We start from the raw sequence: 27470 nt of genomic DNA, 5'->3' as shown, positions 1-27470 counted from the left end.
GGAGCAGAGGGTATTGCAAGATAGAAGGCTAAATGCAGCATTCTAAATAGAATAACATAAAATGGGACCCAGAAGTAATAGCTGGACAAAATTTGGAAAGCTATAATTAGGCTGAATTAATGCTCTGCTCTTACCTCTATTATCAGACTATTACTAGAGGCCTGGTGCATAAACTTTGTGCATGGGAAAGGGGTCCCCTCAGCTCAGCATGCACTCTTTCCAACCTGGGACCCCTCAAGACCTCTATTTCCTAACCGCTCACCTGCCTGCCAGCCTGATCCCCCTAACTGCTCTTTCTAAACAGCCTGTTTGCCCTAACCGCTCTCCCCTGCTGGCCTGATCCCCCTAATTGCTCTCCCCTGCCTGCCTGATTGCCTCTAACCTCCTCTGCCTTTGCCCTGCCAACATGGCTTTGTCAGGAAGGACATCTGGAAGGTCATCCAGAAGTTGTTCAGTCTAATTAGCATATTACCCTTTCATTAGTATAGATGCCACCTTGTCCTAAAAATGTAGGTTGTTCCCAGGTTTTCCTATGTGGAAGGGGAGCCTGCAGTAGCACCCTGGGTTCTGACCAGGGCTTATGCGCTTGTGCTGTATCTCAGCAGATGCGATTCCTAATAGAAGATTCTTAGATGTACCCTGAACATTTCTATCCAATTTGCCAAATCATCCTCCAAAAAATGTTGAACCACTTTAAACTCCCACCAGCAACCGTACATGTGCCCTCTGTCCAACTTTGATGCCAATATCATTGATTTCTCCCTAGAAGCTTCCCTCCAGTCAGCCAAGACTGCTTGGTACTTGAGCAAACCTCATTGTTCAGCTGGGATCTTGATTTCCCGAGACAGACTTATGGAGGAGGAAAAGTAGTTTTCCTCTACCTTTCTGAGTTCTTAGTGGAGGCCCTTTAATGAAAGATAGATCACCAAGAGAAAAATAAAAGTTCATTAACATGTGTACCTCATGTAAATGTGGGAGATCCCGGGGGAAAATGAGTAACTCCCCAAGGTGGCTTAGAATGCAGATTTAAATACCTTCTTCCTAAGGGAAGGGAACTGGAGATGTAGGCCTCTTAGAGGAGAGTAAATGATTTTTAGGAAAGATGAATAGGGGTTGGGGGAAATAGTAAGTTTGGATGTGATGTCAACTTCTACTCTCCTGTCCTGTGACAGGAGTCAGTCTTCTCTGCCTGACGACACTTCTCCCATCAAGGGGACCTATGACATTTAAGCTCCTTTTGGGGGGTCCGATTTCAGGCAGATAAGGAGACATCAGTGAAAGCCTCTGCCATGCATTTGCTGTTTTTCAAGCATCTGCAGCTCAAGATCATCCAAATAACAACACAGCATATGCTGTGACCTTCAGAATAAGCCCATCAAAAGCTTTGTTTCCTCTTTTAGATGATTTGCCACAGTAGTGTTATTCCCTGGAGATGGTATTCTGACCAGAACTTCCTGGGAGTTGTCATAACATCCCCTGTGCTTGTAGAAAGGTGTGGACCACATCACTAAATAAACCAGGGGCAGTTTTCTCACCTTGTGGAAAGGGAGATAAAGTTGTGATAGTTTATCTCCCTTTCTACATGTTTCTTTTGAGTTTGTGTCTCTGCTGCCTTCCCAACTCCCCAAGCACCGTGGTGGAGGGGCTTGGGGCTGCTGGATGCCAGCCTCCCTTCGGGTTTGTGTCTCTGATCCGGCCCCCAGCAGCCCCAGCGCCACCTGGCCACTATGGGCATCGCCATCTTGGTGGGTTAATTTGCATCCTCTCTCTGACTGACTGGTGGGTGTAGAGTAGTGATGGTTAAATTGCATGTTTCTCTTTTATTAGTATAGATATTGACACTAGAGGCCTGATGCACAAATTCCTACACAGATGGGGTCTGGCCGGCCCATCCCAATCATGGCCAATCGGGCAGGACCAGCTGGGGGGGGAGGGGCCATGGGCAGTTGACAGGCTGACCCCACCCCCTGGTTGAACTCTGGTTGAACTCCCAGTTGAGGGAACAATTTGCATATATTACACTTTTATTATATAGGAGGATTGTGTCTTTGTCATCTGCTTCTTTTTTAAGTATCTAAATTCCTCAAGAAAATAACCACTTCTCTTTCATTTTTGTCCTCACAGTAATACCAGCACATAATAGATGATTTGTTAACTTTGATCTAAACAGCAGCTGAAGCAGATAACAACTGTAAGTATGACAAAAAATAAACCTGAAGAGTTAAGAAAAAAAGATGAAAAGATCTTATAAATTATGCTGATGAGTGTAGACGTTTTCTAATTCATACAGAAAAAGAAAAAAGAACCCATGCTGATCATTCTTTTACCTGTTGTATAACAGGAGCCTGTACTCCACCAGGCTGCATTTGTGGTATAACCTGTTGTTGTAGAACCACGGACTGCTGAGGTTGAAAGATATACTGAGCACCGTTGGCTGCTCTGACCACTTGAAGAAGCTGGCCTAAAGCAAAAAGTATATATTCCAAGTTATCATCTCAAATAAATGAATTCATAGTGAATGTCCAACCACCAAAGGCTCTAGAAATTATCAAGTCAAAAAACTAAGTTTTAAAGGCTGTCAAACACAGTAAACTATAATCCTTAATTCCTCTGACTTCTATCCATGTTCAAATACATTACTTAAAATGTTTTTATTTTCCTTATTTATCACTCTTACAAAGCTGTCTTCCAACAAAATTCTAACAGCAGATTATGAGAGTTGATTAAAAGCTTACATTATCTTTGCTAACATGTTAGGAATCATGAGAGTAATATGTCAGATCAGACATTTAAAGGCTGTTCATTTTTAAAGCTTTAAAAAAATAAAAGTATACTAGATAATATTTTGAACCAAATCACATTATTTAGCTTCAAAAATGTTTAAAAGTAATAAAAGTAATAAAAGTTTGCTGAACCAATTATCATTGTCACAAAACATTAATAGCATGACTGACATATATACAAAACTGAATCTTTCTTATATGATGGTTTAAATGACTCAGAATCTTGAATTAATTAAAAAGTGAACAAATTATATTTTATTAAAATACTAAAGGCCCAGTACACAAATTGGTGCATGTGCGGGGTCCCTTTGCCTATCTAAGGATTGGGGCAATCCGGAGGGCTGCAGGAGGTTGGCCAGCTGTGGGAGGTTGGCTGTGGGAGCACACTGAGCACCAGGGGGCAGTTTCTGCATTGAGCGTCTGCCCCCTGGTGGTCAGTGCACATCATAGCTACAGATCAACCAATCAGTTGGTCATATCAGTCACTTAGGCTTTTATAAATATAGATATAGCAAGATAAGCCCCTAGTTTGGTTTTTACAAATTTAGAAATTAACAAAATAATGAGAAATCACATAATTAAGTTTAAAGAGAAAATACTTAGAAGTCCATATAAGTTCTTCAAACATTAATATTCCAAAAATCCCAGTAAATTTTGTCAGTCTACACAGAGATAGTATGTAAAATAGAATGGAATAAACTTGCTCTTAAGATACCATAAGAATGAAGTGTTTAGTTTGATATTACAAATTCATTCTAATGACTCAAGTCTAACTTATTTGGTAGGTTAAATTAGTTTATCAAAAAACTAAGTAAATAATTTCTATGCAATCATACTTCATTTAATCATAGAATTCTCAAAAGCGCAAGTACAGTTCTCATCTTCTATACTGTACTCTCAGCAACAATTACAGTATATATGCTATAGCCCTTGGATCATCTTATTTTAAAAATCTAAGCCAAATGGTAAAAGAAATTAAGATTTTCTGTTATACATATATAATGGTTCAACTATTTCTAATTACCTGAATTTGTTAATATCTGTTGAACAGGAGTCACACCTGCAGGGAGTGCTAAGGTGGCAGCTGTAGCAGCAGCACTCTGAAAAAATAAAGAAAAAAAAAAAAAATTAAAACCAGGAACTCAGCTTATTTCTGGCATATTTTAACAGTATTTGAAGTTTACTGTTTAATATTTACTAAAATGAAAAATTCTAACAATGGTACAATAATGACCACCTAGCCTAAATGCCTTACCTAATTATTTGAAGCTTAAATTGAGTAGATTAATATTATTCATTTGTTTTTCCCTAGACAAATGTGTTCTTAATAAATCTCACCCATACTAATAATGCTGTATAACATATCAAATATCCATTCTATTATTTCCTTTCCTACTCTGGTTCCATATTCCCAAAACCTTATTGCAAATTAACATACTTGAGCCTTGGCTGCTATGCACAGTGGTTACAGCATCAAGGAGTTAAAGGTCTGATTTTTCTGGTCAAGTGCAGGTTTGATGCCCGACTTGGTTGGGCATGTGTGGGAGGCAACCAACCTATACGTCTCTCACATCAATGTTCCTCTCTCTCTCAATTTATGTCTCTCACACATCAATGTTTCTCTTTCTCCCTTCCTCTCTTAAAAAAAGTAATAATAATAACTCAATAAAAACATTTCCTTGGATGAGGATTAAAAATTATATATGGAAGTATACTCTGAACTTCTTTAAATTCAGGAGAAATTCTTGAGTTACTGCTCCTAGAGACTTCTCCCCTTCCTCCAAAAGAATCACACAGTCTACTTTTCAGTTCTGTGCTCAAAGCATTTCCATGTACCTCACTACAATATATATAGGTAGATTTTCCTCTCCCCCTTCAATTTTTTTAAGATACCAAACCTTCATATAACTCAATCTAATCTACACATTTTTTTTAGAAACATCTCTATTTGAATAAGCTTCAAGAAATAAATAGAACTGTGGCTAGGAGATGCTAATGTAGAAGTCAACAAAACTTGGAAAATTAATCTCAAGTAAGTTAATGATATTACTACTATCTAGTCTAGGCTCTAGGCATAGCTCTCCAAGAAAATATGCTTTTTTATTTTTTGTATTAAATTAGCTGTGTAGAAAATATGCTTTTTGTTACCACTTGATAAGCATAGTAATTTTGACATCTTAGGTCTGAAATTCCCACTAGTTCCTAGAATCCAGCTGTAGCCTTCCAAGCTCTATTTATCAAATTCAGGATATTCAATTACCCAATTTCAAATAAATCTAGCCTGTATAGGCAAATGAAAAGTAATTTACATTTTAGGAATGTATTAATAACCAATTATTAAAAAATATTAATTGCCTATAATTCATATAAGATTAATAAATCTCCTTTCACAGGCAAACTGACAATAGTTTCTATGCAGCACATGACTGTACTGCCACTTGCACACACCTCTGTACATTCAAGTTGATATTAATAAACATCTGTTGAGTGGTATACCATATAAAAACCATCTTTTATCAATGTCTACTGAAAATTTCTTTTTGTATTTTATGAAGTAGCCCTACCATAAATAATGCATTACAGCAATCATTTCATTAAAAATAACTTGCAAAAGTGGTTTGATATAAAGTACTGTTTTCTAAGTTCTCTGAAATAGTGCTCTAATACCACTATCCCATATATTTACAAAATTACATGATTTTTATTTATGTTTATTTCCAAAGCATACAGCCATTTAAAAAATCAAAACTGGGCGTGGCCAGCATGGCTCAGCGGTCATGATTTGATTCCCAGTCAGGAAACATGCCCAGGTTGTGGGCTAGATCCCCAATGTGGGGCGTGCAGGAGGCAGCCAACCAATGATTCTCTCTCATCATTGCTGTTTCTCTTTCTTTCCCTTCCTCCCTAAAATCAATAATAAAAAATATACTTTAAAAAATCAGAACTGTTTTAGTGGATATCTCTAAATCAGAAATAATAATGAAAATAAAAACTCAAAAACTTTTATCTATAAAAAGTTACATTGATTATGCTTTAGAACATGCCAAATATATGGAGCAAACACTGAAAACATCAAGTAAAATGCTGAATTACACAATATAAGTGCTAATACATTTTATTGAACTCTGATATAAAAATAGGCATGCTCTTCAGAATCAAGGAGGTGTAACAAATCAGTAAGAGAGGACATTGACTTTGCCCAGGTCTCTTTAAACACATTCTCTACCACAAAATTTAAAAATCTTCAAAATTAGCCCTAGCTGGCATTGGCCTGCAGACTAAAGGATCCCGGATTTGAATCTGGTCAAGGCACATACATTGGTTGCAGGCTCCTCCCAGGCCTGGGCCCTGGTTAGGGCTCATGCTGGAGGCAACCAATCGATGTGCTTCTCTCACATCAATGTTTTTCTCTGTCTTTCCCTTTCTCTTCTACAAAATTGATGGAAAAATATCTAAAAATTGATGGAAAAATATCCTCAGGTGAGAAGTAACAAAAGAAAACCTTCAAAATTAGATGAGCTTACTACTACAAGTGATTTTACCAAATTTGTTTTAAAATGACATAAATTGCCCTAACCAGTTTGGCTTAGTTGATAGAGCGTTGGTCTGTGGACTCAAGGGTCCCAGGTTTGATTCCAGTCAAGGGCATGTACCTTGGTTGTGGGCACATCCCCAATAGGGGGTGTGCAGGAGGCGGTTGATCAATGTTTCTCTCTCATCGATGTTTCTAACTTTCTATCCCTATCCCTTCCTCTGTGTAAAAAATCAATAAAATATATAAAAAAATAAAAATAAAAATAAAATGACATAAATTATTCTCTAGGAAACAGTCCCAATAGTACCACCTGCAATATGAATCCTACAGTGAGACTTTTATTTTTAAAGGTAAAGGTTAACTTGGGGACTTGAATTCAAAATAAATATTTTTCGAATAATAAAAATTACCGTGAGAAATACTAGGCATGGGATTTTGTGATTTTCATACGGAAGAACTGATGCCAACAACTTATACTGAAAATACAAATAGGAATTCCTGATTTTTCAAGAACTTTAAAATTACAATTTCTATTTCAATGCACAATTTGCAATTCTGCCAAGTTATGAATTTCTAAGGCTGGTATACATAAAGAAGTCATTTGTCTAATAGGTAAACCCTGCTTCCTATCTAGCCTATAAATCACAACTGAGCTTCGAGGGTCACTATTCATTATTTACCAAATCTAAACGATTTTTTCAAATATTGCTTTTTCTTAAAAAACAAAAAACTGGATCTGAAAAAATATATCATTGCTAGCACTAAGTTAAAAGATTTTTTAAAAAAAATAATGATTCTTATCTTTAAATAGAAGATTTAGCTAAGTTGAAGAATAAAATGTCAGAGCTGTGATACCACTGACAATCTATATATTTTAAATAAAACAAAAAAGCTATTTATGAGAAAGTGCTAGAACAACTACTGTTTTATTTTTTTAATCTTTAAGGATATAAATACTTCTCAAGGATCTGAAGGGGGGGGAGGTCTTTCAATTTTACTACTATACTATACTACTTTTGATAGAAAATACTATCTGCCCTAAGTAAAATTTGAATACTTGACTACCTTCGAAGTTCTGTGGATATCCGTTAGAAGTATCTAAGTCTAATGTATAATAGCTGCAAGTGGTTAAAATGCACTTTAAAGTAGCAGTTTATATATTATAATAAAACTTATTAGGCTATGCTACCGTTAAATCTTAACAACATTTTTTAAATGCTTGATCTTAAAAACAGCATTTTGAAGTACCTAAACATTTTTAAGTTTTTAATTCGTAACATTCCTGACATCTTGCAGTTAATGGATCTTAACAACGGAACTTTTGCAAATGAACTATAATTGCATGATTGGTAGGTCCCCTAAACCTCTTTTCCAAGAATAGCAGGGACTGAAATAGCTCCCACAAAGCATCACTCTTTTGATATTCCCTTCTTGTTATTTTATGATCCAAGGCCCAAGTATCAAGCTAAACTTTAGGTTTACTTCTAAATCCCAATATTTAGAAAACCAAATAAAACAGCCATTTTGCTCAAGCCTTGAATAAACTTTGCTAATACACAATCAACCTAGGCATAATCACAATTTCAGTTAGAATAAGTTGAGCCAAACATAGTGCTATGTTCTGAATCTTACCATGTTTGATGCATTCATATGCTGTATCAGCTTAGAATCAGGAACAATAACTTGTGGCGCTGCGGCTATTAAAAACACAAGCATACATGTGAACAAGGAACTATGAGGCTATTTCATAATCGTAAGAATGCTAAACAATGCTGAAAACTTTTTTTAATGCTTTTCATGTTTTCTTCATTCAATTGCACCCAACCGTCTGATATCTCAGAATGTCATCATTATTTAATTGCAAAAGGAATTAAGTGTTTGATTCCACAAATTTCAGAGAATAATAGATAATCCCATCATCCAAATATTCTCTGAGTGAAGAAAATCAAATTTTAATTTATGATGACCTAAAATCCTAGTGCCAGGGCTGAAGGCAATAGGAGGAACAGTCATCAAAACAGACTGAAAGGATAAAATTATTTGAAGCACGTTATAGAATAAAAGCAAATATTAGAAGTCTTATTTAATATAATCTGTAAAATAATCCAAACAGACATTTCTGCTTTGCATCACCATTTATATATTCTCAAACCAAGAAAATAGCTAACTAAACAGTTACCTTAAAATAATATTTTCATTTACCTTCATTAACTTGAATGCCCAGGTGGTTTTATAACTGAATACAGCAGTCCTCCCTCATCTGAGGGGGATCTGATCTGATAACTGAGAGAGCCACTACGTATGCAGCCTATACAGCATGGATCACTGGACAAAGGAATGATTCACATCCCAGATAGTACAAAGCAGAACAGCTCAAGATTTCATCATGCTACTCAGAGTGGCACACAATTTAAAACTTGTGAATTATTTATTTCTGGAATTTTCCATTTAATATTTTCAAACCACAGTTGACCACAGGTAACTGAAACTACAAAAAGCAACACTGCTTATAAGGGAGTACTACTCTACAATTTGCCATGATAAAAATCCTATATAATAAAGAGGTAATATGCAAATTGAACATCACTCCAACATACAAGATGGCCGCCCCCATGTGGTCAAAGATGGTTGCCACAAGACGGCCAGCAGGAGAGGGCAGTTGTGGGCAACCAAACCAACAAGGGAGAGCAATTGGGAGGGACCAGGCCTGAAAGGGAGGGCAGTTGGGGGCGATCATGCCTGCAGGTGAAGGCAGTTAGGGGTGACTGGGCCAGCAAAGGAGGGCAGTTGAGGGTGACCAGGCCTGCAGGAGAGGGCACTTGGGGGGAACTCAGGCCTGCAGAAGAGGGCAGTTGGGGGGTACCATCCCTATAAAGGAGGGCAGTTGGGGGGACCAAGACAGCAGGGGAGGGCAGTTGGGGGGCACCAGACCAGCAGGGGAGGGCAGTTAGGGGCAATTGGGCCAGCTGGGGAGCAGTTAGGCATAGGCATTGATCAGGTTGACAGGGGAGTGGATAGGGGGTGATCAGGCTGTCAGGCAGAAGCGGTTAGGGGCAATCAGGCAGGCAAGCTGTTGGAAGCCAGTAGTACTGGATTGTGAGAGGGATGTCCCATATTGGAGAGGGTGCAGACTGGGCTGAGGAACCCCTCCACCCCCATACACAAATTTCGTGCACTGGGCCTCTAGTACTTATTATATGTAGCAATCAAGCTTCTTAGCTTTTTTCAAGAGTCAGATATTCCTCAGCTTTGAAATGTTGTAAGAGCTATTTCACAAAGCCTTTGTAAGGCTTCAATGAAACAAAATCTATAATATAGAATTAATTTCTTTTCAGTGAAGAGTGGATATATAACATTTTAGTGTAAAAAAAAATAAGCATTTACAGATTGTGTCCATACTGCTTTGTACTATGAGGTATGAAGTACAAAGCAGTATGGACACAATCTGTAAATGCTTTTTTTTTTTTTAACATTAAAATGTTATATATCCACTCTTCACTAAAAAGAAATCTAATTCTATTTAGACTTACATATTATAAATTACTAAGAAATTGAAATTTAATATTGCCAAAGTATAGTTTTAAAAATCCTCCACTGTTTAATTAAGTCCTTCTAATATTTACTTTTATTTACAAAATTTAAACTCAAATGTCTTTGAAGGAAAAAGTCAGTTTTATAGAGAAAGCAGACCAAGATTTTAACTACATAAAACAATGAAACAGTAAATAAACCTTTATAGATCTTATTTTAAGAAATTGACCATTATGTAGCCTTTTCAGAAGAAAGTATCAACAGACTTATCTGAATACCAAAGGCCCATTGCACAAAGAATCATGCAAGAATGGGCCTTCCTTCCCCTGGCTGCCAGCAGAAGCCAAGCCTCTTCAGTCTTCAGTCTTTACTCAGGCTGGAGCAAAGACTCCACACCTGCACATGCAAATTAACCTGCCATCTTTATTTGGTTAATTTGCATACCCATTCCTGATTGGCTGGTGGGCTTTGCAGTGGTATGGTCAATTTGCATCTTTCTCTTTTATTAGTGTAGATGTTAGGCTTTCAATTCATGAATTACTTATCATTATTATACAAACAGGATCCACATTTTATATAAATTTATGTTAATACAAATACATATACCCTCCTCAACCAATAGAAATGAGAAACAGAGTATTTATTTCTCTTCTTTGAAAATGACAAATTTCATCTCCAAGTTGTAAGTAGGAAAACATATCTAGCCTCCTCACCTTGCTGTGATGCAGGAATAAGGACCTGTTGAGTCTGCGCTTGCTGAGGTACTGTAGGCTGTGGTTGAGCTTGCTGGTGGTGGTGATGATGGTGATGCTGCTGTTGCTGGGTTTGATGCTGCTGTTGAACTTGCAATAAAAGCTGCTGCTCTTCTGAATGAAATCCATCTACTGCCCTAGACTGCATTAGTTTATTCTCCCATAGCTAAGACAAGAACATTAAAAATTTCTAAGTAAAAGTCAGGGAAGATAACTCCAAACATATGGACATACCATATTTTGTTTATTAGTCTGTTTATAAAATCCTTCCATTTTCAAAACTGATACAACTACAAAAATCAACCAATCTCTCTTAAGTGTATGCATCAATAAAAACTAATTTTTTAAGTATCTAACCTCGTTTTGCTATTTTATAGTATTAAAGAATTGTTTCTTTTTATATTTCAACAAACTTTCTATGGTAATTCATTAGTTATTAGGCATATTTTCATATAAGCAAATTTTTAGTAATCAAAGAAAATCCTTTTCTATACTAAATATACGGTTACCTATTTCCATGGAAATCTTTCCTTAATACAATGTTTTCTAACTCTTAAATAGCATACAAAACATAAATCCATCCTATCTGATCTGAACAATGAGAAACATTACTGAGGCAATCCTCAAGTTAGAGAAGCCCAACTTCCTGTCTAATTCTACATAATGAGAGAGGAAAAATAAATGCCTAATGCTTTCAGCGGTATTCTCAACCTGCCACACTTCTTCAACTTCCCCTCTCCTCTTCCATTATGATAAGAATTGACAATCTTTTTCTGTTTAGCCACTTCTATTTTTTCATTGCTCCCTAAGAGAATTTCTGTAACCAAGTAAAAAAATTAGAAGTGAGCAAATAGAGAAGAAAAAGTAAATATTTACAACAATTCCATCCTTCTCCCAAACATATTTCTTCTCTATCAGATAGAAATAGAGAGCCTCAACTCTTATAAGAAATTGGCAAAGAAAGTTATAAACTAGTCCTGGCCAGGTAGCTGGGTTAGTTAGAGCATCATCCTAATATGTCAAAGTTTTGGGTTAGAACTTTGGTCAGGGCACATATAAAAAGCAACCAATGAATGCATAAAAAAGTGGAACAACAAATCAATGTGGGTTGGTTTTTTCACTCTCTCTCAAATCAATTTAAAAAATTAATGAATAGCCGAAACCGGTTTGGCTCAGCGGTAGAGCGTCAGTCTGAGGACTGAAAGGTCCCAGGTTCGATTCCGGTCAAGGGCGTGTACATTGGTTGCGGGCACATCCCCAGTGGGGGGTGTGCAGGAGGCAGCTGGTCGATGTTTCTCTCTCATCGATGTTTCTAGCTATCTCTCTCCCTTCCTCTCTGTGAAAAATCAATAAAATATATTTTTTTAAAAAATTAATGAATAAAAAAGTCACACTATCCCTTAAACATATAATGAAATTTAATTCAGTCATTTTGTGTATACACACTCACACTCACACACACACACACACTTTGTTTTCTCCCCCAGACTCTAATCTTGGGATATTGCCTAAATCATCTGAGAGGCTTCTATCAGATTCTTCAAGAAGCTCCCTTTGCCATACTTACAGGGATTTTTATAATCTCCTGACACCTCCACCTGTTCTAGATTTGTATCTACATGCTACTAGCAATTCCAGCACATCTCTAATGACTTAATAAAAAGGTAAACTAAAGGTCAATTTCCCAGGGCAACAATCCCCCTAACAGTATTCAGCCTTGCCTGAAGACTGTTGTTAGAGAGACTATATCTTATGGGTTGTTGTGAGGCCTAAATAAGATATCTATGTAAAACATTTCTCACAGTCTAGCATAGTCAGTGCTCAGTAATTATTAAAATTATAATTATGGTAATATTAGAGCATTACACCAGATAGTTTGGGTTTGGCCATTAATTGACTTTGACAAATAATTTTTCTTTCTTGAGCATTTTCCTTATCTAAAAGAGAACAGGTTGAATTATATTATACTTCTAAACTCACTTCCAGCTAATAAATCCAAGTCTCTGTAAATCCCAAACTAAAAGCAGCTAAGGTTCTTCCCAAATTACAAAGGACTACTTTTTGGGAGCCCATGTTGTGCCTGATTCATCTCTGTAAAGTGGCCACCTAACACAGCACACAGTAGCAAAATAGGCACTTAATGCATTCCATGAAAAGTAGTTTCTGTCCAGCCAGAGTGGCTAAGCTGGTCAACTGATGCACCACAAGGTTGCTGGTTCAATTCTCGGTGAGGGTAAAAGCCTGGGTTGCAGGTTTGATCCCTGGTTGGGGCACATAAAGAATACAATCGATCAATGTTTCTCTCTCTCTGCCTTCCTCTCCCTAAGCATGTCCTTGGTTAAGGAAAAAAACAAACAAAAACAGCTTCTGTAAGCTAAAAGGTGAAAAAACTGTACAAAGCATTAAATTTAAACCATAACTTTTAAATTTAATGCTTCAAATTTATTACCTCCAATTGGTCTACCCACTGCAATATGACGCCATCTCATGAAGCATCCATGGTAATGGCAAATTCTAAGTGAATACATATTATGTGTTGCTAATTGCTGGGTACCACCACTCACCTAACCTTCCAAGTCAATGGCCTATGAGTCAGAATCCACTCCAAATCCCCATCATTATCAAATTTCCTTTCCAAAGCATTGTTCCAATCTACCCTTGCTATGGCCCTGATTCAAGTCTTTTACTCCCCACCAGTACTACTGCAAAGTAATTACTGAGCTCACTGAGCTTCCACATCAAGTCCTATATCCTAAATATAATTATGCTAGACACTGTTAGTGGCATTGAAACAGACAGTGAACAAGTCTAACAAAAATCCTTGACTTCAGAGTACATTCTAGTGGAAATTTCTCTTTCCAGCCGGTCTTCTGTAAATCAGTGGTCCCCAAAATGCAATCGTGGGGCCAACAGCCCTTAAGAACTTGTTAGACATACTAATTCTCAGGAGCCACCCCTGACCTACTCAATCAGTAAATCTGGGGGTGGAGCCACAAATCTCTTTTAATAACCTGTCCAGGTTATTCTGATGTGTGTTAAAGTGAGAACCAGCCAAGACCGGTTTGGCTCAGTGGATAGAGCGTCGTCCTGCACACTGAAAGGTCCCGTGTTCGATTCCGGTCAAGGGCCTGCACCTGGGTTGCGGACACATCCCCAGTAGGGGTTGTGCAAAAGGCAGCTGATCGATGATTCTCTCTCATCGATGTTTCTAACTCTCTATCCCTCTCTTTTCCTCGCTGTAGAAAATCAATAAAATATATTTAAAAATAAAATAAAGTGAGAACCACTGCTTTAAAGTCTAAATCAATGTTTTCCAAACTGCAGATCACAACCCTTAATGGATTATTAAAAGTCAATTTGGATTTCTTTTTTCTTTTTTTTTTTTTGCAAGTGCAATCAAATAAAAAGAAAATATCAGACTGTATCCTTGTCAAGTCAAACCCTCTGGAACAGTAGTCCAAGAATCTGCATATTAACAGATAATCCTTCTCACTCTAAAGACTAAGCTTCATATGGTATATACCACCTCTCCAACTGCTCTATTTCCTAATGGTGCCAAACTACTTGCAGTTCCCTGAATATAATATACATGTCTCCTGTCTGAGCCTCACGATGGGCAGTATTCCCTCATAATTCCCAAAACAATGCAAATATCAAAGCTATATGGCCTCCAAGAAATCTCTCACTACCTCTAGGCCTTAAGAGATGTTTCAAAAATATTCTTACAAGTCCTGGCTAAATAGTTCAATTGGTTAGAGCACTGTCCCAACACTCCAAGGTCGTAGGTTGATCCCTGGTCAGGAATATAAGAATCAACCAAAAGCCCTTGCTGGTGTGGCCCTGTTGGCTGGGCACCATCCTGTGTACCAACAGTTGCCTATTGGATTCCCAATCGAGGGGCATGTAGGAGGCAGCCCATGAGTTTCACTGTCACATTAATGTTCCCGTCTCTCTCCCACCCTCTTTATCTTCTCTCTCAAACCAATAAAAAATTTTCAAATAAAATAAAAATATTGCTATTCTTTTCACACATCACTTAAAGAACTTGTTACACATACTAATTTAAAAATTAGAGATGTCTACAATCCCTACTAAAGAACTCCTTTAGGGCCAGAAACTATGTGTTATTCAGGAGATAACAAAATGACCAATAATTTACCAGATGTCTAATATTAATTCAAAATAGAGAAGAGAAAACCTAAATTTCAAATTACATGCACACTCATTCATTTTAACTCATAATCTAATTAATCGCTGAATCCTTCATAGCCATATGGAAGCTATGCAAGTTTGTGAAATGGCCAAAAAGGAGGAGAGGGCTAGGGCTAATGACAAAGCCCCTTATAAACCATAAAATACAAAATTAATTTTAGTTTTTATTAGCAAAAAATGTTTAAAACTGCAGGATTCAGAACAGTAGCCACTAACCACACACGGCGATTTAAATGGAAATCTATTCTAATAGAGGAAGATGCTGGGACACCGTCACATACGGTTCAGCAGGGTGGGAAGGGCTGTGAGGCCTCGGGCAGGACTCTGGACCTCATGCGATTTTGTCCCACCCAGCCAGACTCCCCTGCGGCCCCGCAGCCACAGCCGAATCCCGCCACAGACCCAGGGTTTACTAAACTTTACTGAAGCTGCTCCCTACACCCCAACCCCCTGCCCCATGCTGCACACAGCAGGGTGCCCCAGCAGCCTCCAGACTGGCAGGTGAGCAAAGTGGGGAAGGGGTAGCAGGGAGCCACTGAGGGGAGGGGCGGCCAGAGCCAAGTTCCCAGGGGTCTGAGGAGAGTGTCTGACAGGAGCCAGGAAATGCAATGAAGAGGAAGTGGCCACAGGAAACTCTTCCAATCCCCCTGCACAAACACCCTACCCCAGCCCCCGCACCCCCCGGGGAGATGGGCAGGCTAACTGGAAGGGGAGAAAACCCAGCCTCGGGGTAGCCACAGCCCACATCTGACTCCTGATCTCTTTCTCCGCCAGCCCCCCACTCCACTTCACCCTCCCCCCCGTCAACTCAAACAAAAGCACGCGCCCACCCGAGGCACTTGGAGGACTTATAGCTGCCAAGCAGCCATGTACAATTTAGAGAATGGCACTAAGCAGGAAGGTTTGACAGTTACTCCCCTTTTGGCCTCACTGCCCCGCTAGTGCCCCGCAGCCAGCGCCTCCAGGGATGACCACCCCTACAGGGCTGCTGGCCAGAGCCTGCTCCTCCGAAGCCTGCAGAACCCTCTGCAAAGCTTCAATAGCTACAGTCTCAGGAAACAATCATGCCCTCCTCCCCCAATCAGCACCTGCTACCTGCAAGAGTACCCATGGGCTTAAAAATAACAATCCCTTCCCGGTTAGACATCACTTACTTGGTGTAACATTTCTAGGTTTATTACCTCAGAACCTCCTCATGACAACCCAGTGAGGTAGGCGGAGAAGAGATTACCGTTCCCATGGTATATGTCTATGTATTCAGTAATGAAGCACAGAGAGGAAAAGCCTCAAACCCAGTGGTTCCCAAGGTGCAGCACATGCCCCACAGGAGGGCAATATGATTTTAAGTGAGGCAAATTGAGAATGTGTAAATAGTGAATTTTTTGCATTTCTTATGGCTCTCAGGGGCCTCATCTATAGCATATCCTATATAATAAAAGGCAAAAAATGCAAATCACTGAATGGTGGCATCACTGATCACTATGATGTGCACTGACCACCAGGGAGCAGATATTCAATGCAGGAGCTGCTTCCTGGTGGTCAGTGTGCTCCCACAGGGGGAGTGCTGTCCACTAAGCTGTCAGTCAGACATCCTTAGAATTGCCACGCAGGCGGGAAAGGCTCCCAGCACTGCCGCTGTGCTTGCCAGCCATGAGCCGACTTCTGGCTTCCACCAGTGATTTGCACATTAGCCTTTTATTATATAGGATATGCTGTAAATGAGGCCCCCTAGGACCATAAGGGCTCCTGGATTGCAAGAGGGCACAAGCCAGGCTGAGGGAGCCCACCCCCAAGAGCACGAATTTGGCCAAAACCGGTTTGGCTCAGTGGTAGAGCGTCGGTCTGCGGACTGAAAGGTCCCAGGTTCGATGCCAGTCAAGGGCATGTACATTGGTTGCAGGCACATCCCCTGTAGGGGGGTGTGCAAGAGGCAGCTGGTCAATGTTTCTCTCTCATCGACATTTCTAGCTCGCTCTCTCCTTTCCTCTCTGTAAAAAATCAATAAAATATTTTTTTTTAAAGAGCACGAATTTGGTGCACTGGGCCTCTAGTTAATTATAATTAAATAAAAATTCATTTCAATTCTACTGTCCACATTTCAAGTACTTAAATAGTCACATGTGGCTAATAGCTGCCATAATGCAGAGCACAAATATATAAGATTTATGTCACCACAGAAAGTTCTATTAGACAGTGCGGCTGTTAAAACTAGGACACATTCTAGAAATTCTAATGAGATGAAGAAATTAGTGCAGAGAATTAAAATAACAAACTCATTTTAATCTAACTTTTATTTTTAACTCACTTACTAGCACAACCCAGAATAGAAAACTGTGCTCCATAAAAAAAAATAATAATAAACTACTTTATTCAGTTAGATACTGAAGTCACATTTGTTATTAACCAGTTAAATTAATATTTACTGAATGCCTATCACCTATGCCAGGTATTGTGGTAGAAGCTGGGGATTTAAAGTTGAAGAAACCACCATTTGTGATATTAAAAGCTAACCATTAGCCCAACCAGCATGGCTCAGTGGTTAAGTGCTGACCTATGAACCAGGTCACAATTTGGTTCCGCTCAGGGCACATGCCCCTGTTGTGGATTTGAGCCCTACTTGGGGGCATGCAGGAGGCAGCCAATCAATGATTCTCTAATCATTGATGTTTCTGTATCTCTCTCCCTTTACCTTCCTCTCTGAAATCAATTAAAAAAACAACAATCACTAAACATTAAACAAAAAATTAGTGCATAACCTATAAAATATATATAAATGTATTATTTATATATTCTATACAATATATTATACATACATATATGTGTGTGTATATGTGCACTTGTATACATTCACACAAATATGCATATATATTTTAAAAAGCCAATTGTGATAAAAATGCAGGTGAAGTTATTTGGTCTCAAAGACAGTTCATTCTCTTTGAAAAGAATGCCTTCTTCTAAAATCAATTCTCCAGACCTTGTGAAAAGCAGTAAGAGATAACAAATAATCGGGATTGACCACTAGAGGTTGGCTTGGGGTAAAGTCTTCGGGATTGGTTTTCTACACCTAAAAGTGTCATATATTCTACAGAAGGTCACAGAAAAATAACAACTGAAAAGATGATAAGTGTAATATAAATTGTGAAATATTTACTCCATGTATCAAATTAAACTTATTCTTCTTTCCTTTGTTTTTACACTTATTTTCTTATTTACACAAGATACTTGAAGCAGTTTGAGCAGTTTATACTGCTCTTCTTCCAACTCATATCTCAGTTGGCATTCTTTCACTTATATTTTTAGATTCCTACTCTTCAGTTTTTGTAACCATTACATTTCTCTCAAGATAAATATCTCATCTCACTCAAACCTATCTATTTTTCCTTCCCTACATAAGCAGGTTCTTACTGAAAATTATACATGCCCAGAATAAATTGTCTATAAATACTGTAAGATATACTTCATCACCATAATAAAGGTGAGATTTACTTATAAGTTTCTAAATTACAGCCTCTACACTTCCATTGAATAGATAAATAAGACTACAACTAATGTTCCTTAGCATTCATTAACTTATTTGTACACAGCTCTAAATGAGCTCAATACCCAATTTCTAAGTCAGGAGTTTTAAAACGTTTTGGCCTCAGAATCCAATACCACTTTCTGATTTCCGGTCAGAGCACATACATAGGCTGCGGGCTCCATCCCAGGTCAGGGCCTGTATGGGAAGTATTGATCAATTTTTCTCACATCGATGTTTCACTCTTCTCACCCCTCTCTCTCTAAACCAATAAACATATCCTCTGGTGAGGATTTTAAAATATTATTTTTAATGTTTACTCATTTATTACTTTTTAAAATATATTTATTGATTTCAGAGAGGGAGGAAAGATAGAAACATCAATGATAGGAGAGAATCATCTATCTGCAGCCTCCTGCATAGCCCCTACTGGGGATCAAGCCCACAACCCAGGCATGTACCCTTAGCTGGAATGGAACCTGGGACCCCTCAGTCTGCAGGCTGACGCTCCATCCACTGAGCCAAGCCAGCCAGGGCTGTTTACTCATTTAAAAGTAATGTTACCATTACACGTTAACATAAATTACATATTTTTAGTGAAAATAACTCTGTGCCAAATAAAGTTAGTGAGAAATGGCTTAAAGAAAAATAGCTGGAGTCTCATATCTGTTTCTCCATTTACTTTGTCATTTTGGATTGAGTAAATAAAGAAAATCTGCCTTCCCAAAAGTTTACAATTGGGAAAGGAAAAGTATTTTAAATGATTTCTTTAAAATTAGCTGCAATGTAGAATCTGAAACCATATACCAATGAACCTGACAAAATCTTGACTTAAGATCCATTACTTTATTTTTCACTTTTTTTTCTGTTGTTGTTTTGTTAATCCTCATCCAAGGATATTTTTCCAATGATTTTTTTTTTTCTCTTTTTTAGGGAGAGTGGAAGAGAGAGGGAAAGACAGAGAAACATGGATGTGAGTGAATCACACCAATTAGTTGCTTCCTGCAGGAACCCCGACCAGGGCCCAGGCCAGGGAGGAGCCTGCAACCAAGGTACGTGCCCTTGACCAGAATCAAACACAGGACCCTTTGGTCCACAGGCCAACGCTCTATACACTGAGCGGAATCAGCTAGGATTATCTTTCACTTTGAACCAGTTCTGCGACATCATGCATTGGTTATTTGGAAATATGAGTTCAGTGAATTAAGCAGATACTCCAAATATTAACCCATTTCATTATAGAATATCAAATACTTGCATTTCTTAGTATTAACACTAATCTTATCTTGACCTTAAGCCAACACCTTTTTAAAAAATATATTTTCATTGATTTTTTTTTTAAATATATTTTATTGATTTTGTACAGAGAGGAAGGGAGAGAGATAGAGAGTTAGAAACACGATGAGAGAGAGTCATCGATCAGTTGCCTCTTGCACACCCGCTACTGGGGATATGCCCGCAACCAAGGTACATGCCCTTGACCGGAATCGAACCGGGATCCCGTCAGTCCCCAAGCTGACGCTCTATCCATTGAGCTAAACCGGTCTCGGCTGATTTTTTTTTTTTTTTTTAGAAAGAGGGAGAGAAATAGAGATAGAAACATTGATGATAGAGAATTGTCAATCCACTGCCTGCCTCCTGCATGTCTCCTACTGGGGATGGAGCCAACAACCAAGATAACTGTCCTTAACTGGAATCAAACTCAGGACCCTTCAGTCCACGGGCCAACGCTCTATCTACTGAGCCAAACTGTTAAGGCCAAACACTTTTTTAATTTTAGAATATACATAAATAACTTTTGCTGCATATAGAATTGTTATCTCAAGGAAAAGAATATGCGCATTTGACTTGAGAGTGGAACTGATCACTTTTCACAGAACACTTTTACACACAATGTGACACAATGTGACAAACAATTACTTGGACTCCTGAAAGAGCCTGTGGGAAAACCAAAGGAGTCCAGACACCATGCTTTGAGAACCACTATCCTGAGCAATAAGGCAAAATGTTACAAAATTTCATGAGTCATTACACCTTCAAGGAAACACAAATGCGATATAAATATATCTAAATATTTCTGCTTAAATTCAAGGAAATCCAAAAGACAGAAAACCAGATCCCAAAGGAAAATAGTTGGCCAATATAAAGAATCAAACTCAAGAACATGAAATTCTTCTTCAAGCACTTATTCAATTTCTACAACATAAACACATTTTAGAATACAGTACATTAAGGCCATAAACAAACTTATAGATATGCCAAATAATTAGACCATAAATGTTGATTATTAACTGCCCACTAATAATAGCTAATGCTATTGCCAGGCACTGTGCTAAACTATATATGGTTATTACATATAATCCCCAAAACAAAACTGTACGGTAAGTACTGCTAAGTCCCATCTCACACATAAGGACACTAAAATATAAGAAGTTTGCCTAAGGTGACAAAGAATGATGATAGTACGGTTAGGATTTAAAACCAGCACCCTTCACTTATTCTCATCTGACAACAAAGTCAATTGTCCATCCTATGGAAAAATTATGGATTAGTCTTTAGTTGAAGAGAATATTTTTTAAAAAGGGGGAAGTACAAACTCACAGTTTTTAGTTCCATCAGTACTTGTTCATCGACTCCATCATCCAAAAAGATGTCTCTCACATCATTAATAACATCTTCGATCACGGATCTGTATAATTTAGGCTTTAAATTAAAAAAAATTTTTTTAATAAAAATAAAAACATTTTAAAATAAAAATTGAAAACATTTTTAAATAAAAATTTCATGTATTAAAATGTGTAACATTCTCACAAATTCAAGGTAACACAATAGTAATTTTTTCAACTATCTCCAACTTATTTCAGAAGATACGTTAAAAGACATGGCTATCCTAGAAACGTCATTTACCTTAAACGGAATTATTTGATGAATGCATATTTTAAAAAAAGGTTTAAGACTATTTACTGCAATTCATATACAGAAAACGTCCTTACACATACAAGGTCATACAATTTCCAATGTTGTAGTCAAAACAACTATTGTGATCCAATGTTTTATGGGTTGCAATGTCTGATTCCTATTATTCCTTACTTGGTTTGATCCCTATATCTCATAACCTTGTCACTAAATCTTAAGACTTTTGTGAACCTTTTGTACCATAGTTATTGCCTGGATATAATCTGAACCTAACAACTATTCAAATTTTAAAAATCACCTACTTTCTAGGTTGTTGGTTTTGTTTTGTTTTTACCTAGTCTGTACTTTTAAGATTATCCCATTAAACTGTTTGTATACCATCGATAATAGGCCTCTTTATTTGGGTTCTGTTATTTTCTTAAGGGAAAAATTACTGGCTATTCAATAAAACCAATGGTTTGTTCTGGTAAGCAAACCTGAAACAGAAATGTTTTATTAGCATCACTATGAACAATACCCTAATCACAGAGAACCCTTTAAGAATATGTGCCCCTGCCTAGCAAATATACAAATAATGAGTTCCCCCATCCAACTTGTCTCAACCGTAAGAACTACTTTTTCCTTTTCATTACAACCAGAGAAATAACTCATTTATCTGGGTTCTTGCCTTTGTTATTCCACTCACTAACTTGCTTCTTTATTTTGCTAAATCAGCCTCTGTGAACTTTAAATTATTCATGCATAAACTGTGTATCTCTACAGTGCCTCCTTATTTAACCTTTGATTCTATATATAATGAAAGCATACCTGCCTATGAGTAGCACCTTAAGGATAACAATTTAACTACTAAGTTACAAAAATACATTTACAAAGTAGTTACTCAAGAGATTACCCGTAAGTAGCTACCCACAACTTAACATAATGGATTCATTAGCACTATAGTTGAAGGGGAATCTGTCGTCTTCATGAAGCATATGCATAAATAATCAGTAGAATTGCCCTCAAAATACTTACATTTATAAAAGTATGTGAGTACATAGGCACTATTTGAAATAAGTTAATTTCCAAATTATTACTCAAAATGATAAACTTTACTTGAACCAAAGTTTCTGTATTTTATGAAATCCAAAGTAATTTAGGATGTTTGTCCTGTTTTTCAATACACAGACACTCCAAGCTTAAAGGGCCACAGTGCATTATCTAATGGTTAATTAGAAGATTTGTTTCAAAAATGTTAGTCCACTAGTGTAATATTAGAAAATAAATTAATTTCTGTATTGCACATATCAATATCCCATGCAATAAAACACCATCTCCTTAGAATTTTAATTTTTTCAAATCCAGTTTGCACAAAGCCGACTCACTCTCATTACTCAAAATTTCCCCTGACATAAATTCACTGTGGTCATAAAATCCTATCTTTAAGCACTTAACCTATTTCTTTGACGCTTTAGGCACTTAATTCTATTTCTTTGAAAGCTTCATTTCATGTCTTCTATATTTATTACAGAAAAACATAATGCAATACTACGAGTTACATTTCTAATCTGTTTCCCCGAACACTTGAGGAGCAAACCACCACAAAGGCAAGTCCTCTGCAGCTAACAGATAACGTAAGGAAGCAATTTTAAACATTCCGACAACATGCACATCCATATCCTAATTCAGAAAGCGACTGAGCTAAAAAAAAAAAAAACACAAAAAAAAAAACTCTTCATGAAAATATAAAGAAAGGGCAGCAATTTCATTTTCCCCTCACAAAGATGGCAAAACCCCAGATGCTGCATTTCAAAAAAAAAAAAAATCAAAAAAAAAACAGGGCCGTGAAAGCAGCCTCGCCCGTCGGGTGCGAAATGCCAGCCTCGGAGGAAAGGAGCTGGGAATAAAAGCCGAGCTCTGCACGCGCCCGCCAGCCGCCCAGGGAGCACGCACCTCCCAGCCCCGCTCTCGGCAGCGCTCACTATTTAAAGCCGGATCTGGTGTTTAAATGGAGAGGCGGTGACGTAGGCCTGAAAAGCACCTTCCCATCCTGGCAGAGTCTATATTAGAGAGCGGCAATGGCTCTATATAAACAGGGCAGCCGAAGGGAGGAGGACCACAAGGCTCAGGGACCGAAAGGCAGGCTCCGCGGCCGCAGCCATGATGGATCCACCCGAGTCGCCAACGGTAACGGGGTCGGGCGGCCGCGGGCTGGCCCGCGGCGTTCGGGACCGGGCGAAAAAGTGTTTTTCATGGTCACAACAAAAAATAAAAATAAAAAATAAAAAAGAGCGGGGCTTGGACTAGTGATCACATTGCGTTGGTGACTTGAAAAGGTTATTATGGATGTGACTGCTTTTTGCAAACCCTACGTGATCTCGCCAAGTAACCAAAACAGGGGGGACCCACGGGGGGGGGGGGGGGACGTAGTCAAATTTCAAGGCGAAAGCGGGGGGCGCTTGGACCACCGTAGGCTGGGTTGTTTTTTGCTTTGTTTTGCTTTGTTTTTGTTTGCTTTTTTGGTGCTTTTGCTAGTCAGAGATACCGTGGGTTTGTTTTTTTTTTGGTTTTTTTTTTTGCTTCCCCTTCGCCATTTTACCGATTCGGAAGGAACCGAGATAAGTGCTTTTCAACCTTCGTCTTTAAAAAAAAACACAAAAAAACATAAAATGGCCCCAAGTGAAGGCTCCCTAAGCACGACCGCCAGAAACACCCAAAGGAACGCCCCGAGCAGCCAGCCGGGAGCCGGGGACGGCTCCGGAGTGGGTCGCCGTGGGCTCGGGAACTCGCCCAATTCCCCAGGCGCGGCCGGGGCTCGGGGGCCAGTCGGGGAGCCCTTCTCGCGCCAGCGCGGCCGGCCGGCCGGCTTTGGGGAGGGGAGGGGGGGAAGCGGCGGCTCCCCGCCCGCCCTGCCGCCCGCCCTGCCGGGGTCTGGGGCCGGGGCCGGGGCCGGGGCCGCGCGTCCGCCCCTGCCCGGCGGCCTCCGGCCGGGACCGCCCCGCCGCGGCCCCGGCCCCAGGCCCCGCCGGCGGCCCCTGCCCTCCCGCCGCCGCCGCCGCGCGCCCTCGGCGCCCCCCCGCGCCCGCCGCCCGCCCGGCGCCCCGGCCCCTCCGCCCGAGGCGGGAGAAGGAGGCGGGAAGCGGCGGCCGCGCGGGCGGCCGGGGAAGAGCCGAGGCCGGCAGTCGCCACCGTCCCCACCCCCGCCCGGTCCGGCCGTTGCTGCCGCCTGAACGAAACACCCCCGCCGGCCACCGAACCACGTCCTTACCACGGTGTTTGTATTTGCCGAGTTCGCCATTTCCACACACAACACAAGAAGGGGGGGCCACCCCCGAGAAAACAAGCTTAAAAAAAAAAAAAAAAAAAAAAAAAAAAAAACACCGGAGGGTGACCCAAACAAGCCACCGCAAGACGGAGGAAGGGGGACTGGGGGGAAAATGGTAAAACAAAATCGGATCCTCAAGGAGTAGAGGGGAGCGGGGAGAGGAGGAGGGAGGGGGCAGACCTCCCGAAGCTCAAAACCTCGAGAATCGCCCTTTAAAAAAAAAAAAAAAAAAGCCGAGACCCTCGAGGGGTCCGGGGGGCGTTGCCCGCCCCGCGCGCCCAGGAGGGAAGCCACCACCGGTCGCCGCTCCCCACGCCGCCGCTGCCGCCACCGGCTGCAGCTCCAGCCGTCCGGTCCGCCCGCGTCTTCCCTTTATATAGTGAGCCAACGAGCTGCGCGAGCCGCCGCCGCCGCCGCTGCCGCCGAGAGACAGGGCGGAGGGGAGGGAGGGGCGGAAAGGGCGGGGGCTGCGGGGGGCGGGGCCGAGCGCGAGACACCGCGAGAGCCGCGTCGTCACGCGCGTGGAGGGCGCCGGGTGGGCGGAGTCACGGGGCTGGAGGATTGGGGCGGAGGGGGATCGTCGCTTCGCCAGTCACGTGATCACGAGTGTTTGGCGCCCAGGCGGAAGTGTCCGGCCGCTCCTCTGCCGGTGAGGAGGTCGCAAACAAACCGCTCGTGGGAAACGCGTGGATGGATACACGGGTGACACTCGAGTGCGGTGGTGCCGGTGGGACCACCTCCTGTGGGGGCGTGTCTGCTCCTCCTCGTCGCCGCGGAGGAACGAGTGGATGTGGAAGGGGCGGTGACGAGCTGCCTGGGTTAGGAATGGCCGCGCAGGGCTGGTCACGTGGCCGGCTTCCGGGCCCGGGCGCGCTGGGACTGAGGGCAGAGTTTTAAATGCGGTGTCATCGCCGAGGCTGGGAGCTGGCTGGCTCGCACTCCGCGCTACGGCCTTGGCGCATCTCGCAGGCGTGGGCCTTGCCTTACAAAATTGCGTACGTGTCCCTAAGTGTTCCTAAATGCGTTGGAAGCCGACGTGGGCCCGCTGTGCACACGTTCCAGAATTAAATGTTGGAGTTGTTTGTCGCTACCAGGTCAGCTTAAAAAAGTCTCTGGGTTTTATATAGTTTCCCCAAGGTCTGGCCTCTGCTTTTAAGTGATTCCTCTCGATGATGGGACTACCAAGAAAGCACACCAAGCACCCAGTACGGGTTTATGACAGAAGGGTAATTCTCAGTATTTTTTTTTAATGTATTGCCGAAATTCTGTGACTGCACATGGCCAGCATGTACTAATGTCTGAAATACTTGCCCCAATCCGCCAACTCACGTGGCCTGCCGCTGCGAGAGAGCGGGCAGAAAGCGACTATAAATTAAGAGTGCTGACCTACTTTGCCTAAGCTAAATTCCACCTTTATGTCAACATTTTAAACAGAATAGAGGATGCTCTGTGTAGAAGGCACATTCACAGTACCTAATTTTCTTGTCCTTAGGGATTTCGAGAGACACGGAATGTAGTTGGGACTAGTGAGGGAGTTTATCCTCAAAGGGTAAAGCAAAAGAAAATTTCCAAGTTTTATGTCGCTGAAACCAGATTTGAAGAATACCAGACGTCCTACTAGAGAGAGAAACAGATGCAATCTGCTAGGACATAAAGGAATTTGATTAGAGAAAGCAGAGGCCATAATGCTCATAAAATAGGAAACTGTGGATAGGTTTGTGAATAGGTAAGAATATGTTAACCTTGGGGTTCCTTTTAAGGCCATATGATCCTCCACTCAACTCTTATCATTCACTTGCTTCGCAGTTCCCTGCACGGAACTGCACGGCTGCCTGTTGGAGATAACTGGGAGCACTTTTTAAAAATGCAAAGGAGTCTTTCCTCGGCAAGGACCTCCTCAGATCAACATGCCTCTCGCCAGGGATCTCCTTCAGCCCTCTCCAGAAGAGAAGAGGAAATAAGCAGCACCTGGTGCAGAGCCCCAATTCCTACTTCATGGATATGAAATGTCCATGATGTCATAAAATTACCACAGTCTTTAGCCATGTGCAAACAGTTTTATATGTTAGTTGCTCCACTGTCCTGTCAGCCAACAGGAGGAAAAGCAATGTTTTCAGGATGCTCCCTCAGAATGAAGCAGCGCTAAAAGCACTTCGAATCAAGATGAGTGGGGAACCATCCCCATCAGTACATTTTGGATTTTTAAAAATGCACAGCAAATCAGAGTGTTCTTCATATATAGAATTATGAGTCTGCCAACATTTGTAATTTGGTTAATATCAGCTGACCATCGACCTGGAAAGTTATACCATTCCTAGTCAATTTCACTGCGACATTTTAAAAGGACTTCCTATTCCTTATATATAGGATATCTGCAAAAATGTATATACACTCTTTGAATAATTATAAAGGCAGTGGTTATTAAAATTATTTCATTTTCAGCCGAAACCGGTTTGGCTCAATGGATAGAGCGTCTGCTTGGGGGCTGAAAGGTCCCGGGTTCGATTCCGGTCAAAGGCATGTACCTTGGTTGCGGGCATATCCCCAGTAGGGGGTGTGCAAGAGGCAGCTGATCAATGACTCTCTCATTGATGTTTCTAACTCTCTATCTCCCTTCCTCTCTGTACAAAATCAATAAAATATATATATATTTTTTTAATTATTTCATTTTCAAAATTGAGCTATCATCTGTTTAAGTGGTATGTATATACTGAGTGGCCAGATTATTAGGATCTCTGAACACATAATAATCTGGCCACTGGGTGTATATTCTATATAATAAAAGGCTAATATGCAAATTGTCCCCTCAATCAGGAATTCAACCAGCAGGCAGGCCGGCCAACTGCCCATGTCCCCTCCCCCGGGCCAGGCTGATTGCACACTACCCACGCACGAATTTATGCATGTGCTATATATACAC

At 40.4% G+C, this 27470-nt stretch overlaps 1 protein-coding gene and 1 non-coding gene across 2 annotated transcripts in view; both read right to left on the bottom strand.

Annotated features, from left to right (window-relative positions):
- The window catches only part of GTF2A1 (general transcription factor IIA subunit 1), a 40569-nt gene extending 15616 nt beyond the window's left edge, over positions 1–24953 (bottom strand). The window contains exons 1-6 of the mRNA XM_036429862.2: positions 24494–24953; positions 20932–21033; positions 10563–10767; positions 7951–8015; positions 3808–3883; positions 2328–2461 (exon numbers count right to left, since the gene is read on the bottom strand). Of these exons, the coding sequence (XP_036285755.1) occupies positions 2328–2461; positions 3808–3883; positions 7951–8015; positions 10563–10767; positions 20932–21033; positions 24494–24523 (612 nt within the window). The 5' untranslated portion in view covers positions 24524–24953. The remainder of the gene's footprint in view (positions 1–2327; positions 2462–3807; positions 3884–7950; positions 8016–10562; positions 10768–20931; positions 21034–24493) is intronic.
- Positions 8191–8333, bottom strand: LOC118710755. Its single transcript, XR_004985516.1, has one exon. It is a non-coding gene; the product is annotated as a small nucleolar RNA SNORA79 (small nucleolar RNA).
- Positions 24954–27470: the final 2517 nt, after the last annotated feature.

The sequence above is a fragment of the Pipistrellus kuhlii genome, unplaced genomic scaffold, assembly GCF_014108245.1.
Source record: "Pipistrellus kuhlii isolate mPipKuh1 unplaced genomic scaffold, mPipKuh1.p scaffold_m20_p_1, whole genome shotgun sequence".
Lineage (NCBI taxonomy): Eukaryota > Metazoa > Chordata > Mammalia > Chiroptera > Vespertilionidae > Pipistrellus > Pipistrellus kuhlii.
This window is presented reverse-complemented; position numbering and strand designations above follow the sequence as displayed.